Source organism: Notechis scutatus, chromosome 8 (genome assembly GCF_049901735.1).
Source record: "Notechis scutatus isolate UNSWTSFEM ecotype Mainland chromosome 8, rNotScu1.2, whole genome shotgun sequence".
Lineage (NCBI taxonomy): Eukaryota > Metazoa > Chordata > Lepidosauria > Squamata > Elapidae > Notechis > Notechis scutatus.
Window position 1 is genome coordinate 21,140,382 of NC_142016.1, and position 19,144 is coordinate 21,159,525.

General features: G+C 42.5%; 1 protein-coding gene across 3 annotated transcripts; it reads right to left on the bottom strand.

Annotated features, from left to right (window-relative positions):
• Positions 1-89: 89 nt before the first annotated feature.
• LOC113430664 (phospholipase A2 inhibitor NAI) lies at positions 90-3,988 on the bottom strand (the record flags this gene model as incomplete). 3 transcript variants are annotated; one of them, XM_087971057.1, is given in 5 exon segments in its annotated part: positions 90-230; positions 860-1,012; positions 2,223-2,339; positions 2,821-2,917; positions 3,918-3,988. In XM_087971057.1, coding segments are annotated over 4 exon segments (460 nt in total), but the record flags the coding sequence as incomplete, so codon positions are not given.
• Between the last annotated feature and the right edge of the window lie 15,156 nt (positions 3,989-19,144).

Consider the following 19,144-nt stretch of genomic DNA (forward strand, 5'->3'; position numbering starts at 1 on the left):
AAGGCTCCGAATGACTGCTCCAAAATCCCGATTTCTCAAGTCTGGCCTCCTAGTCTCAAATCATAATTCTAAAGGGAGCCTGTTCTTACCAAATTCCTTCCCAATTATAGACAAACACTGGTTTTCAGATCCCCGGCAGGAAACCAGGTGTTCAGTGCATTCTTTTGAGGACAATCCAAGGCATCCAGGACACTGAAGTCCGTTGGGTGGGTTGACTTTGTGTCCAAGCACTGTCAAGAACAAGAGTGAGGAGATGGTTGGTGCAATTGCCTAAGAGAAACTGCCTGCTTTATCAGACTGGGTAAGGCTAGGCTAGGATGTTGCACATCCTTTCTCTTTATTTCCCTGGATTTTAAGTTCCCCAAAACCATGGAAAAGCTGGCTGATCCCTCAGACTATATTTCCCTGGAGATTGAGGGAGCCTTCCTGGATTTTAAGCTCCCAGAAAGCTTAAAGGACACCTTCTGGAAGCTTCTGGAAACAAATTCCTTGTGTCATACTTGGCCAATAAATCCATTCTCCTCTCCTCCACTCCACTCCGTTCCAGGAAGGTGAACTCAAGACAGATTATCAGATTCTGTTTATAGGATTTCTTCTGCCTAAACAAAACATATTCTCCTCAGTGTTTTTTCAACCTTGGCGACTTTAGGATGAGAGGACTTCAATTCCCAGAATTCCCCACCCAGCTTTTGCATGTTTCTTTCAATCCTTAGCAAGAGAACTTTTAAACACAGAGTTAAGGTTTAACCCTTCGCTCTGACAAAGTTGAAATCAGAATTGGGCAGCCCTGCAGAGGTTAGATTTCGCCTCCTTCAACGTTGTCTGTTGAGGCTGAGATTGGCTTCCTAGAGCTACATACCAGGCGGTGGCAGAGTTTTACATTCCTCCCCAGTACAGCAGGTTCTTTTGGTCTTCACTGTTAGTTCATTATGTGGACTCGTCTCCACGTAGTTAAGATGGCAAGTGTCAGAAGTACCACAGGATTTTGAAATCAAAGAGAGGGACACAGGGGCTGCACAGGTGAGAAACAAAGAACAAAGACATTTTATTTGAGATTCAAGGACTCCTCAGTAGGTTAAAAGGCTGAATTGAATTGAGATCAGATACATTCCTATTCGGTATATAAAGAGATAAGATAAGTAAGAAACTCCAATATATTATATTACATATATTACCGCAGCAAGAATAGCCTTTGCCCAGAATTGGAAAAGTGACAGCATTCCCTCGGATACTATGATAATAAAAAAAAGGTTTTAGAGTGTGCAGAAATGGATAGGCTTTCAATGGAAATGAAGGAGAGAGGAGACAGAGTACTACAAAATTTGGAATTTATGGTATAATTGGCTGCAAAGTAGACACATAATAGAGAGATGAAATGAAAGGTTATGGTGTGATGAAATAATTTGGTATGAGTAGGCATAACTCTGCATACTTGTGTATAAATATATAAATAACTATGAAAATATATGAAAATATGACAGAAATCAAATGTAAAATAATTGTAATAATATTTAGTAATATTCTATACACTTAAGAATATTTCAAAGTGAGTGAACACTACGGCAATATGCTGTATGCATTGAATATGCTGCAATGAATGGAAATATGTTTTTAATGGTTTTTTAATTGTAGAATTTGTTTAATGAAGTTTTTAAAATATTTTTTTAAAAAAGGCTGAATGATCCACTAGATGCAAATGGCAGGTAGCCCTCGACTTATAACCACAGTTGAGCCGCAAATTGATAAACGAGATAGTTGTTAAAGTGAGTTTTGCCTTATGTTACGACCTCTCTTGCCACAATCGTTTAGTGGATCACTGCAGTTATTAAGTGAGTCACCCAGTTGTTAAGTGAATCTGGCTTCCCCATTGACTTTGCTTCCTGCAAAGAACTCCAGTTTCTCAGCTGGCTTTTATCTCTTAAGGGAGGGGCCATTACCTGCAGCCTTACCCCCGAGTCACCCGTGCTGCTGCAGCTGCTCTTTCCTTCGAGCAGCACTGCATGCACATGCACTGGGCACAGGCTCCTCGGGGACCTCTTCCTCACTGCTGCCAGCCTCCACAATCTCCAAAGACAGCATTCCACTCCCTGATGGTCCTGGCCCCATCCCTGCAATCACATGCAGGCCCCTCATCTGAATCCTGGCTCTCTGAGACCTCAGCTGCCTGCACCTGTTGCCAGAGAACCACAACAGTCTATCTCACGACTCTTAAGATTTCATACCTCTTATCACTTCAGTTTGAAAGGTAACACAAGTATCTTGATTAGCATCACAGGTTTTCGTCCAGGTGTTACATTCCAGGCCCAGCCCGATACAAATCTCACACTCAAGACACATGCCTAGAGGAGGAAGATACAACATTGTTTGTGGATGCTTTCCACAGGAGTGCCTTGCCCTGCCCAGCCCCACATGTCAAATGGTGATTCATGCCATCATTACCCCATCCATCTGTCTTACTTGTCAAGACCTACTTTTGACAAAAACTCCTGGCTTACATTAAAAGGAACGAATGAATTAGGTCTATGATTTGAGGGGCTCCCCTACTTCTTCTACAGGCAGAGATGGATGAGGGAACAAAAATAAATAAATCTGGGAAGGAGCCATAACTATACAATTCAAGCACTGCCTAACGCATTCCAAAAAATTTTTAAAAAAATTCTAACACATTTCAATTTTCTTAAAAAAATAGCTGGAGTTTCAGTTACACGATGGTGGGCACCATCTTGACTTTTCTGAGCCCCTTTTGTGGACCCTCCGAGACCTGCCTGGAGTCCTGCTATCCGAGTCAAGGTTCTTGAATTGCTCCCAATGTCTTCTCACCTGTAGCTAAGAAAGTGCCAAAGAGGCAACAGAATAAGAGGGACTTCATGGCAGAGAACAAGATGATTGATGCCCAGGGCAATCTGGATAGAGATATCTGGAGGGAAGGCAGAAAGAAACAGAATCAGGAACACAATGTAGGTATAAATTTTATCATAGTGCCAGTTTTCAAATAACAATAACAAACCAGTTTCAAGAATCTTTCCCCCCCTTTTAATAGCTTTTTAAAAAAATAGGAAGAACAGGAAAAAGACAAATCTAGAAACAAACTTCACTCTCAAGAAGGGATTATGTAAGCTCCTGATAATAACTGCATTTTTCTCCATTGCCTGTTTGGCCACTGAAGTCAATGGCTTAGTTATTACCAAGTTGTAAGAAAGTTACCTCATATTAAAAAAAAATCATTACTGGGATCTATAGGAGTTGTCTTGGTTGACATTGGTTGTTTTGGTAGACATTAGGCGTGTGTAGTTTAATGAAAAGAAGGACTAGGGTGACATGATAGCAATATTGGTGCAGCCCCAATAGCTAAGGGGCTGCCACAAAGAAGAGGGGGTAGTACTATTCTCCAATGCACCTCAAGGCAGGAAAAGAACTAGTAGATGAAAACTAACCAAGGAGAGGAGCAACCTAGAACTAAGGAGAAATTTTCTGACAGAACAATTAATCAGTAGAACGACTTGCCTTCAGAAGTTATGGATGCTGCATCATTCAAGGTTTTCAAGAAGAGATTGGACAATGATAGAGTTTCCTGGTTGAGCAGAAGGCTGGACTAGAAGACCTCCTAAAGCCCCTTCCATTTCTTTAATTCTGTTTTTCTGCCTTCCTCTAAGCTCCTAGATCATCTAAAACTATGGGATGGAGACTCACCATCATCTCCATCTCACACATACACCCATACATAAATTTCCCTGGCTTTCAAGATTAATATTTGGGTAGCGACATAGAATAAACTCCATCCTTATTATCTACACAACAAACAAAGGCTACCCAAGTCCTTCAACCAAGGTCAGGACCAGCCCACCTTGAAGTAAGGTAAAAGGAATCTGCAAGTCTTTGTAGGATTCTCAACCCTTAAGAAGGAAGTAGGCACTTACCTAGAGCTTCAAGAAGCTGCAGCCAGCAATTTTACCTTAGAGGCTACCAGGTGCTATCAGTCAATGGGCACAGCTCCTTCTTCTTTTGTGTTTCCTTTTTGTAGGAGAGCTAGAAGGTTATGTTTTTGGAACCACCTCTCAACCGCCCATTATGGGATATATTTACTTTCCACCCAGATAGAGAATTTTTAAAAAAAGGTAAACCTTTTGCCAGTCCACTGTCCTTTTCAAGGATAACCTGAGGCAATCGCTTGACCTATTCTGCTCTTGGAGCCAACTGTCCGTAGCCTGCTGTATCAACCTTTGAACATGATAGTATTATTTGGGATTAAAAATTCACCAGGCGGTCAATATAGATTTCACCACTGGGAGAGGGAAATAGCTAAACAGATAACAGATAATCAGAGTTGGAAGGGAACTTGTAGGTCATCTAGTTCAACCCCCCTACCCAAATGGGAGACCCTACACCATTTCTGACAGATGGCAGTCCAGTCTCTTCTTGAAAGCCTCCAGTGGTGAAGCTCCCACAACTTCTGAAGGCAACTTCTGCTCCATCGGTTGATCGATTGCTCTGTCAGAAAATTTCTCTTTATTTCCAGGTTGCTTCTCTCCTTGTTCAGTTTCCATCCATAATTCCTTGTCTGGCCTTTGGGTGCTTTAGAAAATAGCTTGACCCCCTCTTCTTTGGGGCACTATGCCGGAGCAGTTGGAAGTCAGCTATTCACAAACTGTCTCTGTGAACCATAAATGGGGGCTGCAAACAGGGAAAGTTAGGTGAACCAATCTTATATAAATTCTGATTGTAAATGGGAAGTTTGGAGATGGGCCTCATGGTCTTGATGGGCATAACCAGTAAAATTGTAGATCTGCATGGAACCTTGAGTCTTCCATTGAGGGCCAAACCCAACAGGGTCTTCTAAGATAATCGGGGACTTCCCTCGAAGACTGAAGGGAAAGGATTTTCCAGTCAAAAAAACCTCCATTTTTCTTAACCACATCTACAGGCAGTCCTTGACTTACGACCACAATTTCTGTTGCAAAGACAGACAGTGGTTACGTGAGTTTTGCACCTCTCTTGCCACCATTGTTAAACGAGTCGCTGCAGTTGTTCAGTTCGTAACATGGTGGTTAAATGAATCTGGCTTCCTCATTGACTTTGCTTGTCAGAAGGTGCGGAAAGGGGGATGAGGTGACTCCACTGACACCCTGCAGCTACCATAAATGTGAACCCTCTGAATTTTGATCACGTGATCAGGGAAAGCTGCAACAATCGTAAGCGTGAAAAACGGTCATAAGTCACTTTTTTTTCAGTGCCTTTGTGACTTTGAGGGCCTCTAAACAAACGATTATAAATTGAAAACTACCTGTATATCCTTGAACCGTTCCAAATTTGGTATAATTTTCTTTTGAGAGAGAGGTGGGAGGAGAGAGAGAGGGAGAGAACGATATGGAGGGAGGAAGAGAGAGAGAGAAAGAGAGAGAGGAAGAAAGAGAGGGAGGGAGAAGAAAGATATGGAGGGAGGGAGAGAAAGATATGGAGGGAGGGAGGGAGAGAAAAAAGAGAGAGAGGAAGAAAGAGAGAGAGGGAGGGAGAGAGCTGGAGGGAGGAAGAGAAAGAAAGAGAGAGAGGAAGAAAGAGAGGGAGGACAGAGAGATATGGAGGGAGGAAGAAGAGAAAGAAAGAGAGAGAGGAAGAAAGAGAGGGAGGGACAGAGAGATATGGAGGGAGGAAGAGAGAGAAAGAGAGAGAGAGAGAAAGAAAGAGAGAGAGGAAGAAAGAGACGGAGGGACAGAGAGATATGGAGGGAGGAAGAGAGAGGAAGAAAAAGAGAAAGAAAGAGAGAGGGAAAAAAAGAGAGGGGGAGGAAGAGGGAGAGGGAGGGAGAGAGATGGAGGGAGGGAGAGAGGGAGAAAGAGAGAAAGAAAGAAAGAGAGAGGGAAGGAAAGAGAATGGGAGGAAGAGGGAGAGGGAGGGAGGGAGAGAGAAAGAGATAGGGAGAAAGATGGGGGGGGAGAAAGACAGAGAGAGAGTCATTTGGGATAATTCCATTCAATAAACAACTTTGGCCCATAAAATAGTATTTGTTTGAAAGAGATTCCTAGCTTATTCAACCACTAGTAGCCCTTGTTTAGCGACTCTTTCATTTAGTGGCGATCTGCAGTTACCAACAGTGCTGAACAAGTAACTTTACAACCCATCCTCACCTTTATGGCCATTGCAAGTCTTTAAGACAAAGAAAAGCTGAAAGCACTGTTGCAGTTCCACTGAGCGATCGCTTTGCTTAATGACCACATTTCTGATCCCACTTGTGGTCACTAAACAAGGACTACTTGTACTAATGTAGGATCATCAGACCATGCTGCTGAAGCAGAATGCAAAGCAAAACAGTATTTTTCTTGAGAGGTCAAGAAAGCTAACACTACTAGCCCTGATGATGTTCCCTAGTTTGGTTAATGAAACATCTTCAAGAAAACCACCAAACTCAGAGAGCACCAGGGACCTCTCAGGTCAATTCTGAGCTACAAATAATCTCCTTTATTGGTATTATTTTTCTTATCAGATCCCACCAGCAGGTTCCCTGTGCTTCTGTGGCTTCTCAGTAGATTTCTATGCAAATACAGAGTGTATTCAAGAGAAAAGGAGAAGAAAGGAGAAAAAGAAGAAAGAAAGAGGAAAGAAAGAAAGAAAGAAAGAAAGAAAGAAAGAAAGAAAGAAAGAAAGAAAGAAAGAAAGAAAGAAAGAAAGAAAGAAAGAAAGAAAGAAGAAGAAAGAAAGGAAAGGAAGGAAGGAAGGAAGGAAGGAAGGAAGGAAGGAAGGAAGAAGAAGGAAGGAAAGAGAAGAAAGAAAGAAAGAAAGAAAGAAAGAAAGAAAGAAAGAAAGAAAGAAAGAAAGAAAGAAAGAAAGAAAGAAAGAAAGAAGAAAGAAGAAGGACTTAGGGGTGACATGATAGCCATATTCCAATATTTAATGGGCTGCCACAAAGAAGAGGGGGTCAACTTATTTTCCAAAGCACCTGAAGGTAGGACAAGAAGCAATGGATGGAAACTAATCAAGAAGAGAACCAAACTGGAAGGAGAAATTTTCTGTCAGTGAGAATGATTAATCAGTGGAACAACTTGCCTCCAGAAGTTGTGAATGCTCCAGTACTGGAAGTTTTTAAGAAGAGATTGGATAACCTTTTGTCTGAAATGTTATAGGGTTTCCTACCTGAGCAGGGGGTTGGACTAGAAGACCTCCAAGGTCCCTTCCAACGCTCTTATTTTGTTAAAAGGGAGAGCAGGTAACCTTTTCTGGGCTGAGATCTCTCTGTGGCTTTTGATGCCATAGATGATGGTAGGGGACTGGAGGCTAAAACATACAAAGAATGGGTGCAGGAAATGGATAGGTCAAATTTAATGAAAAGAAAGAGTGGGGATGACATTCATTTATTTATTTTATTTTGTCAAACACTTACAATATAATAGAAATAAGAATAAACATAAGTTTAAATACATGAAATAGGAACTAATAATTGGGGACAATAGGACAGGGATGGTAGGCACGATGGTGCACTTATGCATGCCCCTTACAGACCTCTTAGGAATGGGGTGAGGTCGATAGTGGTTAGTTTGAGGGTAAAGGAGTGGGGGTTTGAGCAGGTGACCACAGAATCAGGTAGTGAGTTCCAGACATTGACCACTCTGTTGCTGAAATTGTACTTCCTGCAATCGAGTTTGGAGTGGTTTACATTGAGTTTATATCTGTTGTGTGCTCTTGTGTTGTTGCGGTTAAAGCTGAAATATTCATTAACACGTAAGACGTTGTACATATGATTTTATGTACTATGCTTTAGTCCAATCTTAGCCAGTGTAGTTCAAGGTTGCCTAAGCCTAGAATCTCAAGTCTGGTGGTGTTGCAAACAGAGGAGTGTAATACTCTTCTTGTAAAATACTTCTGGACTCGCTCAATTGTATTAATGTCTGATATACAGACGGCGGAGCTGTATTCAAGTATTGGTCTAGCAAAGGTTGTGTATGTCCTAGTTAGCAATTCAATATTTCCGGAGGAGAAACTTCATAAGATCAGAAGACATGATAGCAGTGTTCCAATATCTCAGGGGCTGCCCCAAAGAAGAGGGGGTCAAGCTATTCTCCAAAGCACCTGAAAGCAGGACAAAAAGCAATGAATGGAAATTCATCCAGGAGACAAGCAACTTAGAACTAAGGAGAAATTTCCTGACAGTCAGAACAATTAACCAGTGGAACAACTTGCCTCCAGAAGCTGTGAATGCTCCATCACTGGAGGTTTTTAAGAAGAAGCTGGACAGCTGTGGCAAGAAATGTCATAACACGAGGCAGAACAACTGGTCTTGTTTAGCAACAGAAATTTTGGGCTCAATTGTGTTTGGAAGTCGAGGACAACCTGTAGAATGGAACAGCGATATAATTGCAGGAATATTCGCTGTTCTTTCCCCCTGGCCCCCTTCTTATATAAATATTATTATGCAACACTAGAGTTGCCTATGGGCGAAGGGTTCTCGTCTCTTCTTGTCTGATGTAGTTGCTATTTGGCAATACCTATTTTTAGACCTTTTAAGGGAGGTCGATGCCCTCGTCGACTGAAGGGATTCCATATTGGTACGTGCCCACTTTTTCAGACATTTGAGGACTCTGCATGCTTGGCCTTCCTGTGTTCAGGGAACACATGGGAAGTACAAGTCCTCAACTTACGATCACTATGGAGCTGCCAACATTGATGTGGCTAAGCGAGAAAATGTGTGAAGTGAGTTTTGCCCCATTTTTATGACTTCTCTTGCCGCGTTTGTGAAGGGAACACCGGCAGTTGTTCAATTAGTCATATGGTTGTAAAGTCAATCTGGTTTCCCCAGATTGACTTGGCTTGAAGGTCAGAAGGTCGTGTTGGAAGAAATGTCCCTCTGGGTTTAGTTCCAAGTGGGGAGAAAGACCCTGGAAACAGGGAGGCTGTTTGGAAAGATGGCTTAATGGTGGACAGGACCACAGGGGGGTTGACCTCCTGGGCAATTGAGCACTTGGGAGAGAGAGAGAGGTTTATATCCTCTCTTGGTGTTGTGGTTAGCCGGCGAAGGTGCGGACGGGTGAGGAGAGCGAGGGCTCAGATGAGGGGCCAGGACCATGAGGGAGTGGACTGCTGCCTTCAGAGATTGTGGGGGCTGGCAGCAGCGATGAGGAGGTTCCCACGGAGGAGCCTGTGCCAAGTGCGCGTGCACAAAGGATTGCTCACAGGAAAGAGCAGTTACAACAGCACGGGCGACTCGGGAGTAAGGCTGCAAGGAAATGGCCCCTCCTTCAAGAAGATTGCCTGACCGCAGGGCTCTGCAACCGTCATTTATTTATTTATTTATTTGATTTATTTGATTTGCCAATTGTTTACAAGATAATAAGTATAAGCGTATACATAGTTGTGAATACATGAAATGGGTACATATAAGAAAAATAAAAGAAGAATAAGAGAAACAATAGGACAGGGACGGTAGGCACGTTGGTGCGCTTATGCACGCCCCCTACAGACCTCTTAGGAAGGGGGTGAGGTCAATAGTAGACAGTCTAAGGTTAAAGTTTTTGGGGTTTGGGGAAGAGACTACAGAGTCGGGTAGAGTATTCCAGACGTTGACCACTCTGTTGCTGAAGTCGTATTTCCTGCAATCAAGTTTGGTGCGGTTAACCTTGAGTTTGTATCTATTGTGTGCTCTTGTGTTGTTATGGTTGAAGCTGAAGTATTCATTGACAGGTAGGACATTGCAATGTATGATTTTATATACCATGCTTAAGTCAGACCGAAGACGGCATAATTCAAGGTTTTCTAGTTCTAGAATTTCAAGTCTGGTGGCATAAGGTATTCTACAACGAGTAGAAGAGTGGAGAACTCTCCTTGTGAAATATTTCTGGACTTTCTCAATTGTGCTAATATCAGATACGTAATGGGGGTTCCAGACTGATGAACTGTATTCGAGTATTGGTCTAGCAAATGTCATAAATGTGAGTCAGTTGTCAAGCATCCGAATGTAAGTCACCTGACCTGGGGATGCTGCAGCGGTCCTAAGGGTGAAAAACGGTCATAAGTCACAGCTTTTTCAGTGCCGTTGTAATTTTGAACAGTCACTAAGTGAACTGTTGTAAGTTGAGGACTACCTGTACAGTACAGCCAGCCTCAGAGACCTGAGTCAGTCAACTCATCGCAATTGGGTAGGTCTGGTATAATGAAAAGAAGGACTAGGGGAGACATCATAGCAGTGTTCCAATATCTCAGGGGCTGCCCCAAAGAAGAGGGAGTCAAGCTATTCTCCAAAGCACCTGAATACAGGACGAGAAGCAATGGGTGGAAACTAATCAAGGAGAGAAGCAACCTAGAACTAAGGAGAAAATTTCTGACAGAACAATTCAGCAGTGGAACAACTTGCCTCCAGAAGCTGTAAATGCTCCAACACTGGAAGTTTTTGAGATGAGATTAGATAACCATTTGTCTGAAATGCTATAGGGTTTCCTGCCTAAGCAGGGGGCTGGACTAGAAGACCTCCAAGGTCCCTTCCAAGTTCCAACTCTGTTATATGCCTTTCTGACAAGTGAAAAGGGAGGAATGATAACATTTTTATAGTGCCACCTCCTGGCCATATCGTGCCCCGGTGCATGCCAGCCCTTCAAGCTAGTCCAGACAAAAAGAACCAACATTGCAATATTTTTATTGTTAGGTTACAGGAATAGAATCTTGCAACTCCAAAGGGACCTCTTCCCTCTCTTACTTCCCCCCACCCCACCCTTCCGATGGAACAGAAGACCTCTAAGGTCCCTTCCAGGCTCTATTCTGATTGGTTCCCAGGATGTGCCCGAAGAAGACTCTACAGTTTTCTGTGTAAAGTTTTTCAAAAGTGGTTTGCCATGGCCCCCTTCCTAGGGCTGAGAGAAAGTGATTGGCCCAAGATCACCCAGATGAATTTTGTGTCAAAGGTAGGACTAGAACTCGCTGTCTCGGATTGTAACCTCATGCCTTAGCCACTGCACCAAAGAAGAATCCCTTCGGCGATGCCCCTCCCTCCTCTCCCTTCCCCATACCACAATTTTGTTGCCAGTCCGTTGTCTAGGTTGTGAATCTTCCCCCTGTCTTCTAAGGATGGCGAAGAGGCAATATCAGAAGCAGAGGTGGTATTCAGCAGGTTCGGACTGGTTCTGGAGAACCGGTAGTGGAAATTTTGAGTAGTTCAGAGAACCGGCCAATATCAGCTCTGACTGGCCCCGCCACCATCTATTCTCTGCCTCCCATTGAGTCCCAGCTGATCATTGGCTGGGTCTTCTTTGGTTGCCCTGCATAGGAGAACGGAGCTGGAAAGCAGGTTCGTGGGGTGGGGAGGGAATGGGGATTTTACCGTATCCTTCCCCTGCCACGCCCACCAAGCCACACCCACCAAACCGGTAGTAAAAAAAAAAAAATTGAATCCCACCACTGATCAGAAGAGTCCTGACCTATTTGAGATTTGGGGTTGGAGAAGAAGACTCCTGAGGGCAGGGGTGGGTGGCTACCGGTTCGCACTGGTTTGGGTGAGCCGGATGTTAATTTTACATCTGGTTCAGCAAACCGGTAGTTGCAATGACTGCCTGGCCCCGCCCACCCTGCCCCACCCCTTCCCTCCCGGGAGTCTCCGCGTGGCCCATTTTGGATCCCAGGTAAGTGCAGGGCCCGCAGGGAGGCTCACGGAAGGTGAAAAAATGGCCTCCTGGAGGCTCCGGAAGGAGGCCATTTCCCCCCGCCCAGAGGCTCAAGGAAAGCTTCCAGAGCCCGGGGAGGATGAAAATGCCCCCCTTGCCATGGTCCAGGAGGTCGAATAGACCACGCCCACCCAGCAACAGGGCAGAGAACCGGTTGCTAATTTTTTTTTTTAACAAAGTTTTTATTTTTTTACAACAAACATACGAACAAAACATAAAAACATAAAACCCTCTTTCAATTATATACATACAGTGTGTCAGTTGGTTACAATCTTTTGGGCTATCCTTTTTTTACCATTACTCAGAAGTTATATATATTCTCGCCTTATCGGTCTAGCTCAGGGGTGGGCAAACTACGGCCCGTGGGCCACATCCGGCCCGTTGGTCTTTTTAATCCGGCCCGCCGAAGATTGGTACAGAATTAAGGTTTGATGTGAATGATTGAATGATTGCATTCATTTGATTTTGACTTGTAATGACAGGCATTTCGACACCAGGTGGCGGCCCGTCTGTCAAATTTTAAAAGTCAATGTGGCCCCCGAGCCAAAAAGTTTGCCCACCCCTGGTCTAGCTTGTGCTTATATAATATCAATTATTAAACATTCATTTGACTATTTTTCCATCATTTTATACGAGATATTCTAATTTTCTTTATGATTTAATCTTATACATTCATCCAATGGTTGTATATTTTATATTGTATTCTATATCAATCTATTAACTTTTATTGTAAGGCTTACTAATCTATTTCTTTACCATGTCTTTTTATCTAACCATTGATAAAATAAATCCCACATCATATAAAATTGTCGGTTGCTAAATTTTCTGAAGCCCACCCCTGCCTGAGTGTGCCATGGATAGCCATCTTAGGAAGACCCCTCCTTAGTTCTCAGAAAGATAAAGGGTAGAAATGGGGGAGGGAAAGCATTTTCAGACTTGCAAGATTCTATCACTCAAACCTCATAATAAAAGCAATATTAGCCTTTGTAAGTTTGGTTTCCAAGTCTGGTCTACTTACAGGGCTGACATCGATTCCGCCAGCCTAAACACACTTTCTCCCTCCCTCCCTTTATCTTTGCAAAAACTTGGGAGGGTCCTAACCGAGACTCAAATTACAGCTCTGTCCTGGACTCAAATTTCTTTTATCTGATTGTTGTCTTGGTGATGGTTCATCCTCCTGTTCCTTCTTCCCACTGCGATAAATGACTCGTGTTCAAACAACAAACTTGGTCAGGTTAGTTCAAGACCTAGCATCTGTATGCCCAGTGTGCATTAAGCCCAGGGGTGGGCTGCTGGGGGCTGGCAGGGGGTCAGGAGAACCCCTAGCTAAGATTCTGTGCAGTTGGGAGAATCCTCAAATCCCACCCCTGGCTGACCCCGCCCACCCCAGATCCCCATACGGCCCATTTGGGATGCAGGTAAGTGCAAGGCCCACACAGAGGCTCAGGGAGGGCTAAAAACAGGCCTCCCGGAAGTTTGGGAAGGCCGGAAATAGGCCCGCTTCCAGCTTCCGGAGAGCCTCCGGAGCCCGGAGAGGCTGTTTTCACCCTGCCGGAGGCTTGAAGGAAGCCTCTGGAGGCAGGGAGGGCAAAAACGCCCCACCCCCGCCATAGTGCAGGAGGCCAACTAGGCCACGCCCACCATGGCCACGCCCACCCTGCACAGAACCCGTTGCTAAATTTCTTTGAAGCCCACCTCTGATTAAGTTTGACTTGTGCTCAGGCCTGTTGGATTTGAGTGCTAAGCTATTAGTATGAATGACAAATCTATGCAGGGAGAGGCTGGAGAGGAAATTCCAGGCCTCCAATCCAGCCTGCAAGCCAACTTTGCAGGAAAACAGATGTTTCCTGTCTGCTTATTTTGATCAACTCACTAACCTCAAAATGCTTTGGGGGCATTAAGTCCCAATATAAACCGCTAGGTATGAGAGAGGGAGAAAGAAATATATATTTTCCACCAATATGCCAGCTGTGAAATTCACCTCACAGTTCCTTCCTGATTCAAGGAATTCGCTCATTCCTTGAAGGTGTACCTGCTCAACCACAGGGGGAGGGAAAAACCCACCTCCTGAGATAGTCCTAAAACTATGTACTGTATTCTGATTTCATTTGGTTGAAAAATAGCCTGTGCTGGAAGAAATCAACTGGAATTTGCCTGTGTGTGAGAGAGACAGCTATAGTAAATGAATAAGACACATAGTATGTTATGCCAAGGTTTGCTTACCTGTGGTTTAGTAAATACATTCTTCAACACCAGCAACATCTGGTGTTCTAAAGATTACTGAATTATAATATCTGACATCTTCAGCATTGGCTATTCAAGGAGAGATGGTGTTGGATTCATAGTTCTTTTAATAGTCTCTATGCCCTTAGTTTGACCCAAACACCTGGATTCCTAATTTTTAATAATCTTTGCCCTTGACCTTACTGGACCCACACACCTGGGATTTCCAGTTCTTTTAATAATCTATGCCTTTAGCTGACCCAAACATCTGGATTCCAAGTTCTTTTAATAGTCCATGTCTTTAGCTGACCCGAACATCTGGATTCCCGATTCTTTTAATAGTCTGTGCCTTTCACTGACTCAAACATCTGGATTCCCAGGTCTTTTAATAATCTATGCCCTTACCTGCTCCAAACATCAGCTTAAACATCCATCCATCATCAGAAACATGGAAAGAAGAAGGGTCTGTCTTTTAGACAAACTGAAAAAGGTATTACCTAGGATAATATAATATAATCTATATCTATATCTATATTTTATATTATTATCAACATGCTCTGATGCTAAGGAGTTTTAATCCCCCTCCCCACCTGAAAAGAAATCTGTTCCAAATGCAAAACACAAACAGAGGAATTTCAGTTTTACTTTCACAGCATCAAGCAGCTTTAGTACAGAACAGTTGAGCTAAGCCAGGCTCCTTGTTGTCTCCTTTTTGCTCGCACAGCAAATACTGTTTCAGTTTCCAAACAGCCCTCAACTCTCTCACACACTGACAGGACACTAGCCAGGTGAATACTGCTGGATGCTGGTAGGCAGAGGCAGAAATTTTTTCCCCTTATTTTCCTCCCCAAAAACTAAGCCCAACCACATAATTTCGTAGTGAAGTACGGGTATCGAGCTAGTATTTTATATAAAAAATGTATAAGAACCCTAGCAACCACTGCCTCAGGGAAGAAAAGAAATCAAGTGAAGTGATGCTAGAAGAAGGCCCCCCTTCTCCTTTATAAAAATAAACACAGCTGCCAGACAGCAACTCAATAATATCTGTTTGCAAATGGAATTAAACTCCATCAATAAAGACTGCAGGTTGGAGAGAAAAAGAATTAAGTCCCTAAGTAGCCTGTGAAGATGCAACCCACAGGCAACCGATGTGAGAACAATAGCCTGCCACACATACACCTTTTTCAAAAGAGGATTCCTCATCCAGCTCAAAATAACGTATAAGAAAAATGACAATAATTCTCAGTCCCAACCAAGTCAACCAGACAAAGAAGCATCTCAACATTTATTTATTTATTTTATTTATTTTGATTTGCCAATTGTTTACAAGATAATAAGTATAAATGTATACATAGTTGTGAATACATGAAATGGTTACATATAAGAAAAATAAAAGAATAAGAGAAACAATAGGACAGGGACGGTAGGCACGTTGGTGCGCTTTATGCACGCCCCTACAGACCTCTTAGGAAAGGGGTGAGGTCAATAGTAGACAGTCTAAGGTTAAAGTTTTTGGGGTTTGGGGAAGAAACTACAGAGTCGGGTAGAGTATTCCAGACATTGACCACTCTATTGCTGAAGTCGTATTTCCTGCAATCAAGTTTGGTGCGGTTTACTTTGAGTTTATATCTATTGTGTGCTCTTGTGTTGTTATGGTTGAAGCTGAAGTATTCATTGACAGGTAGGACATTGCAATGTATGATTTTGTATACCATGCTTAAGTCAGACCGAAGACGGCGTAATTCAAGGTTTTCTAGTTCTAGAATTTCAAGTCTGGTGGCATAAGGTATTCTACAGCGAGTAGAGGAGTGGAGAACTCTTCTTGTGAAATATTTCTGGACTTTCTCAATTGTGCTAATATCAGATACGTAGTGTGGATTCCAGACTGATGAACTGTATTCGAGTATTGGTCTAGCAAATGTTTTGTATGCTCTGGTTAGTAGTGTGATATTACCAGAGAAAAAGCTACGTAGGATTAGGTTAACAACTCTTAATGCCTTTTTGGCTATGTAGTTGCAGTGTGCTCTAGCACTTAGATCATTAGAGGTGAGTATTCCAAGGTCCTTTACAGAGCTTGGGTCATCAACAAGATCTTGACTATTCAGCTTGTATTTTATTTTCTGATTTTTTTGCCAATATGTAAGACAGAGCATTTATTTGTTGAGATTTGAAGTTGCCATTTGTTTGACCATTCGGATACATAGTCAAGATCTTTTTGTAGGGTAGCAGTATTGTCTGTGGTATTGAACAGCTTTACATCATCAGCGAAGAGAACGCAATTGCTCTTAATATGATCACAGAGGTCGTTTATGTAGAGTATGAAGAGAGTTGGTCCTAGAACACTGCCTTGGGGAACACCACTATTGACAGGTACTGGATTTGATAGGACGCTCCCGATTTTGACCATTTGTTGTCTGTTTGACAGGAATGCTTCTATCCAGTTATTCAGTTGTCCAGAGATACCATAGGATTTTATTTTTAGGAGTAGTTTGTCGTGTACCACTGAATCAAAGGCTTTACAGAAGTCTATGTAGATTGCATCTATTGTTTTGCCCTGGTCGAGTTGTGTCGTCCATATGTTTTTGCAGTGTAAGAGTTGCAGATTACAGGATAGTTTTTTCCTGAAACCAAATTGTTTATTGGAGAGTAGGTTATTTGTCTCTAAGTGAAGGATGATGGATTGGTTAATAATTGATTCCATGACTTTACAGGTGACGCAGCATAAGGAGATTGGCCTGTAGTTTTCAACTAGGCTTGGGTCTCCCTTTTTGAAGATGGGGATGACTGTGGCTTGTGACCATAGGTTAGGCAAGGAGCTGGTTCTGAAAGATTTTTCAAAGATTATGCTTAGAGGTTTGGCTATGGCAGTGGATAGCTTTCTTAAGAAGTAGGCACATATTCCATCCGGTCCAATAGATAGAGATGGTTTTAGGTTGCGTATTGCTTTTTCAACATTGTCTTCTGTGAAATCGATATGTATTAGATCATTGTTGTTATCTGTGGTACGGCTAGGAAATATTGGGCATGATCCATTGCTGTTTACAAATACTGAGCCGAAGAATGTGTTAAAGATGTTGGCTTTAATGGTGTCGTCGTTGCAGTCTTTACCATCAGGTCCTATCAAGGGAGGGATGGACCTTGAGTCTTTTAGTTTGTTGTTTACAAAATTGTAAAAAGCGGGTGGAATTGGTGCTTAGAAGGTTTTCCTCTTGTTTAATGTGATAATTGGTGCATTCGGTCTTTATCTGGTGGCATAGATTTTTGTATCGGTTTTTGAAATTGGCAACGTGACCAGATTTGTTTTTCCGCCAGAGTGATCTCTTTTTGGATTGAAGTTTCCTTATTGATATGGGTAATCTGCTTTTTTGTTTTGTTTTGGGAGTTGTTGTTGGTACATATAGTTTGATGACTCTTTTGACTTCAAGTAAAAATATGTTATAATGGTCTTCAACGGTATTGCATCCAGTGAATAGAGATTGCCAATCAAGGGATGAGAGATCGTTGTCTATAAGATCATAGTTGCCTTTTTGAAGTTACAATAGGGGATTACATCATTGTGGTGATTTTTGTGTGGATGTATGTTGAGACAAAAGTCGATCATATTGTGGTCACTACTGGAAAAGGGTTCTTTAGATTGTATTCCGTAGATTAGGTTCAAACTGTTGCAGAAGATGAGATCGAGGCAGTTGTTTAGTCTAGTGTTGTTGGTTACTAGTTGTTCCAGTCCCAGATTTGTAATAGCATTGTAGAAGGTTGTGTGTATGATTTCAGTTGTACAATCATTTAGGGTCCAGTTAATATGAGGTAGATTGAAATCACCAAGAAGGATAAAAGGGTATGGGCAGGATGCAGCCCATGTTAGTAATGTATTTAGCTTGTTTACATGTTCGATGTCATAATCAGGTGCTCTGTAACATAGTAAGAATCGAATTGTGATATTTGAGGATAGTTCACAGATGATGGTTTCAGGAAGGGCAAACTCCTGGGTAACTTGGATATTTTTAGATGTAAGGATTTTTTATAGAATATAGCAACTCCACCTCCTCGACGATTTTCACGATCTGATCTGTAAACATGATAGTCTCTTATTGTGGTAATGGAGTCGGGAGAGATGCATTGAGCCATGTTTCACAGACAAATATAATGTCGAAGTTAGCCATATTTAGGAGGAAGAGAAATTCAGGTATTTTATTCACGAGGCTTCTTGCATTGAGTAGTTTGCATTTAAGGCTGGCAGTAGTTGGAATTGAGGTAGTTGGGGGCGTGCGTGCCTAGTCTTGGGTGATGGTGGATGGGTTGAGGTAGGGTTGTGGTTGAGGGTAAAAGCTGAGTATTGGGTTGAGTGGTTTACTTTTGATACAGTCAGCATGGTAGTCAATGTACAGGTCCTTCTCTCCATTATCTAGACGGTTTTTGAGTTCGATGCGGAGTGCACGGGAGCGGGCACGTTGCTGTATGGTTAGGTCAGGGCGGCAACGGAGGTTCTTATGGATGGTGTTGGTTTTGGCGAGTGAGTTTATAGTATACATGAATTTACGTTTGCTTGATTCATTTTTGCAAATGACCCTGCACAAGCGTGGGGCCACAGAGCCATCTCTATTTTTGAGCTCTCGGTCAATGCGGGAAATGTCAAGTATTTCATCAGCGGAGATGGTTGATGCTTGATAATTTCTGATGATGTTTCGGACAGTTGTGATGTCATCATTGACATTGATGTCTTCTAGACCAAATAAGATGGCGTTTGGGCGTTTCCGTTCACGCTCAACGGCTTCTCTGATGAGAATTGGGATATCAATATTTGTCTGGGTTGTGTTTATTTGTGGATTGGGTTGTGGATTGGATTGTGGTTGATTGGTAGAGATGTGGTTAGTAGCTATTGGATGTTCAGGTTTTTGCGTTGTGTCCTTTTTTTTAAGGTTGGATATTCTTTCTTTTACGGCGTCCAGGGATGCTACTATGATGTTGAGGGATGTTGTAATGGTTTCGATGGTAGGGGATGTTTCAATGGTTTCAATGGTATCAACTCTTTCAGGCAGATCCAGTTTGGGTCTGCATGATTTGCAGATATGTGGAAACTCATTGGATGATTTTAGGTATTGAATCATCTGCTCAGGTAATCCCAAGCAGTCATGATGAGTGTATTTTTTACACAGAGAACATTTGATGGAGTTTTCATTTTCCTTTAGATTTTTGTAGCATTTAAGGCATGTGCAGGAGTCTTGTGGTTCATTGGTGGGGATCATCTTCTCTTTAGGTTGTGGTTTGACGTAGGATTTTCTTTTTGG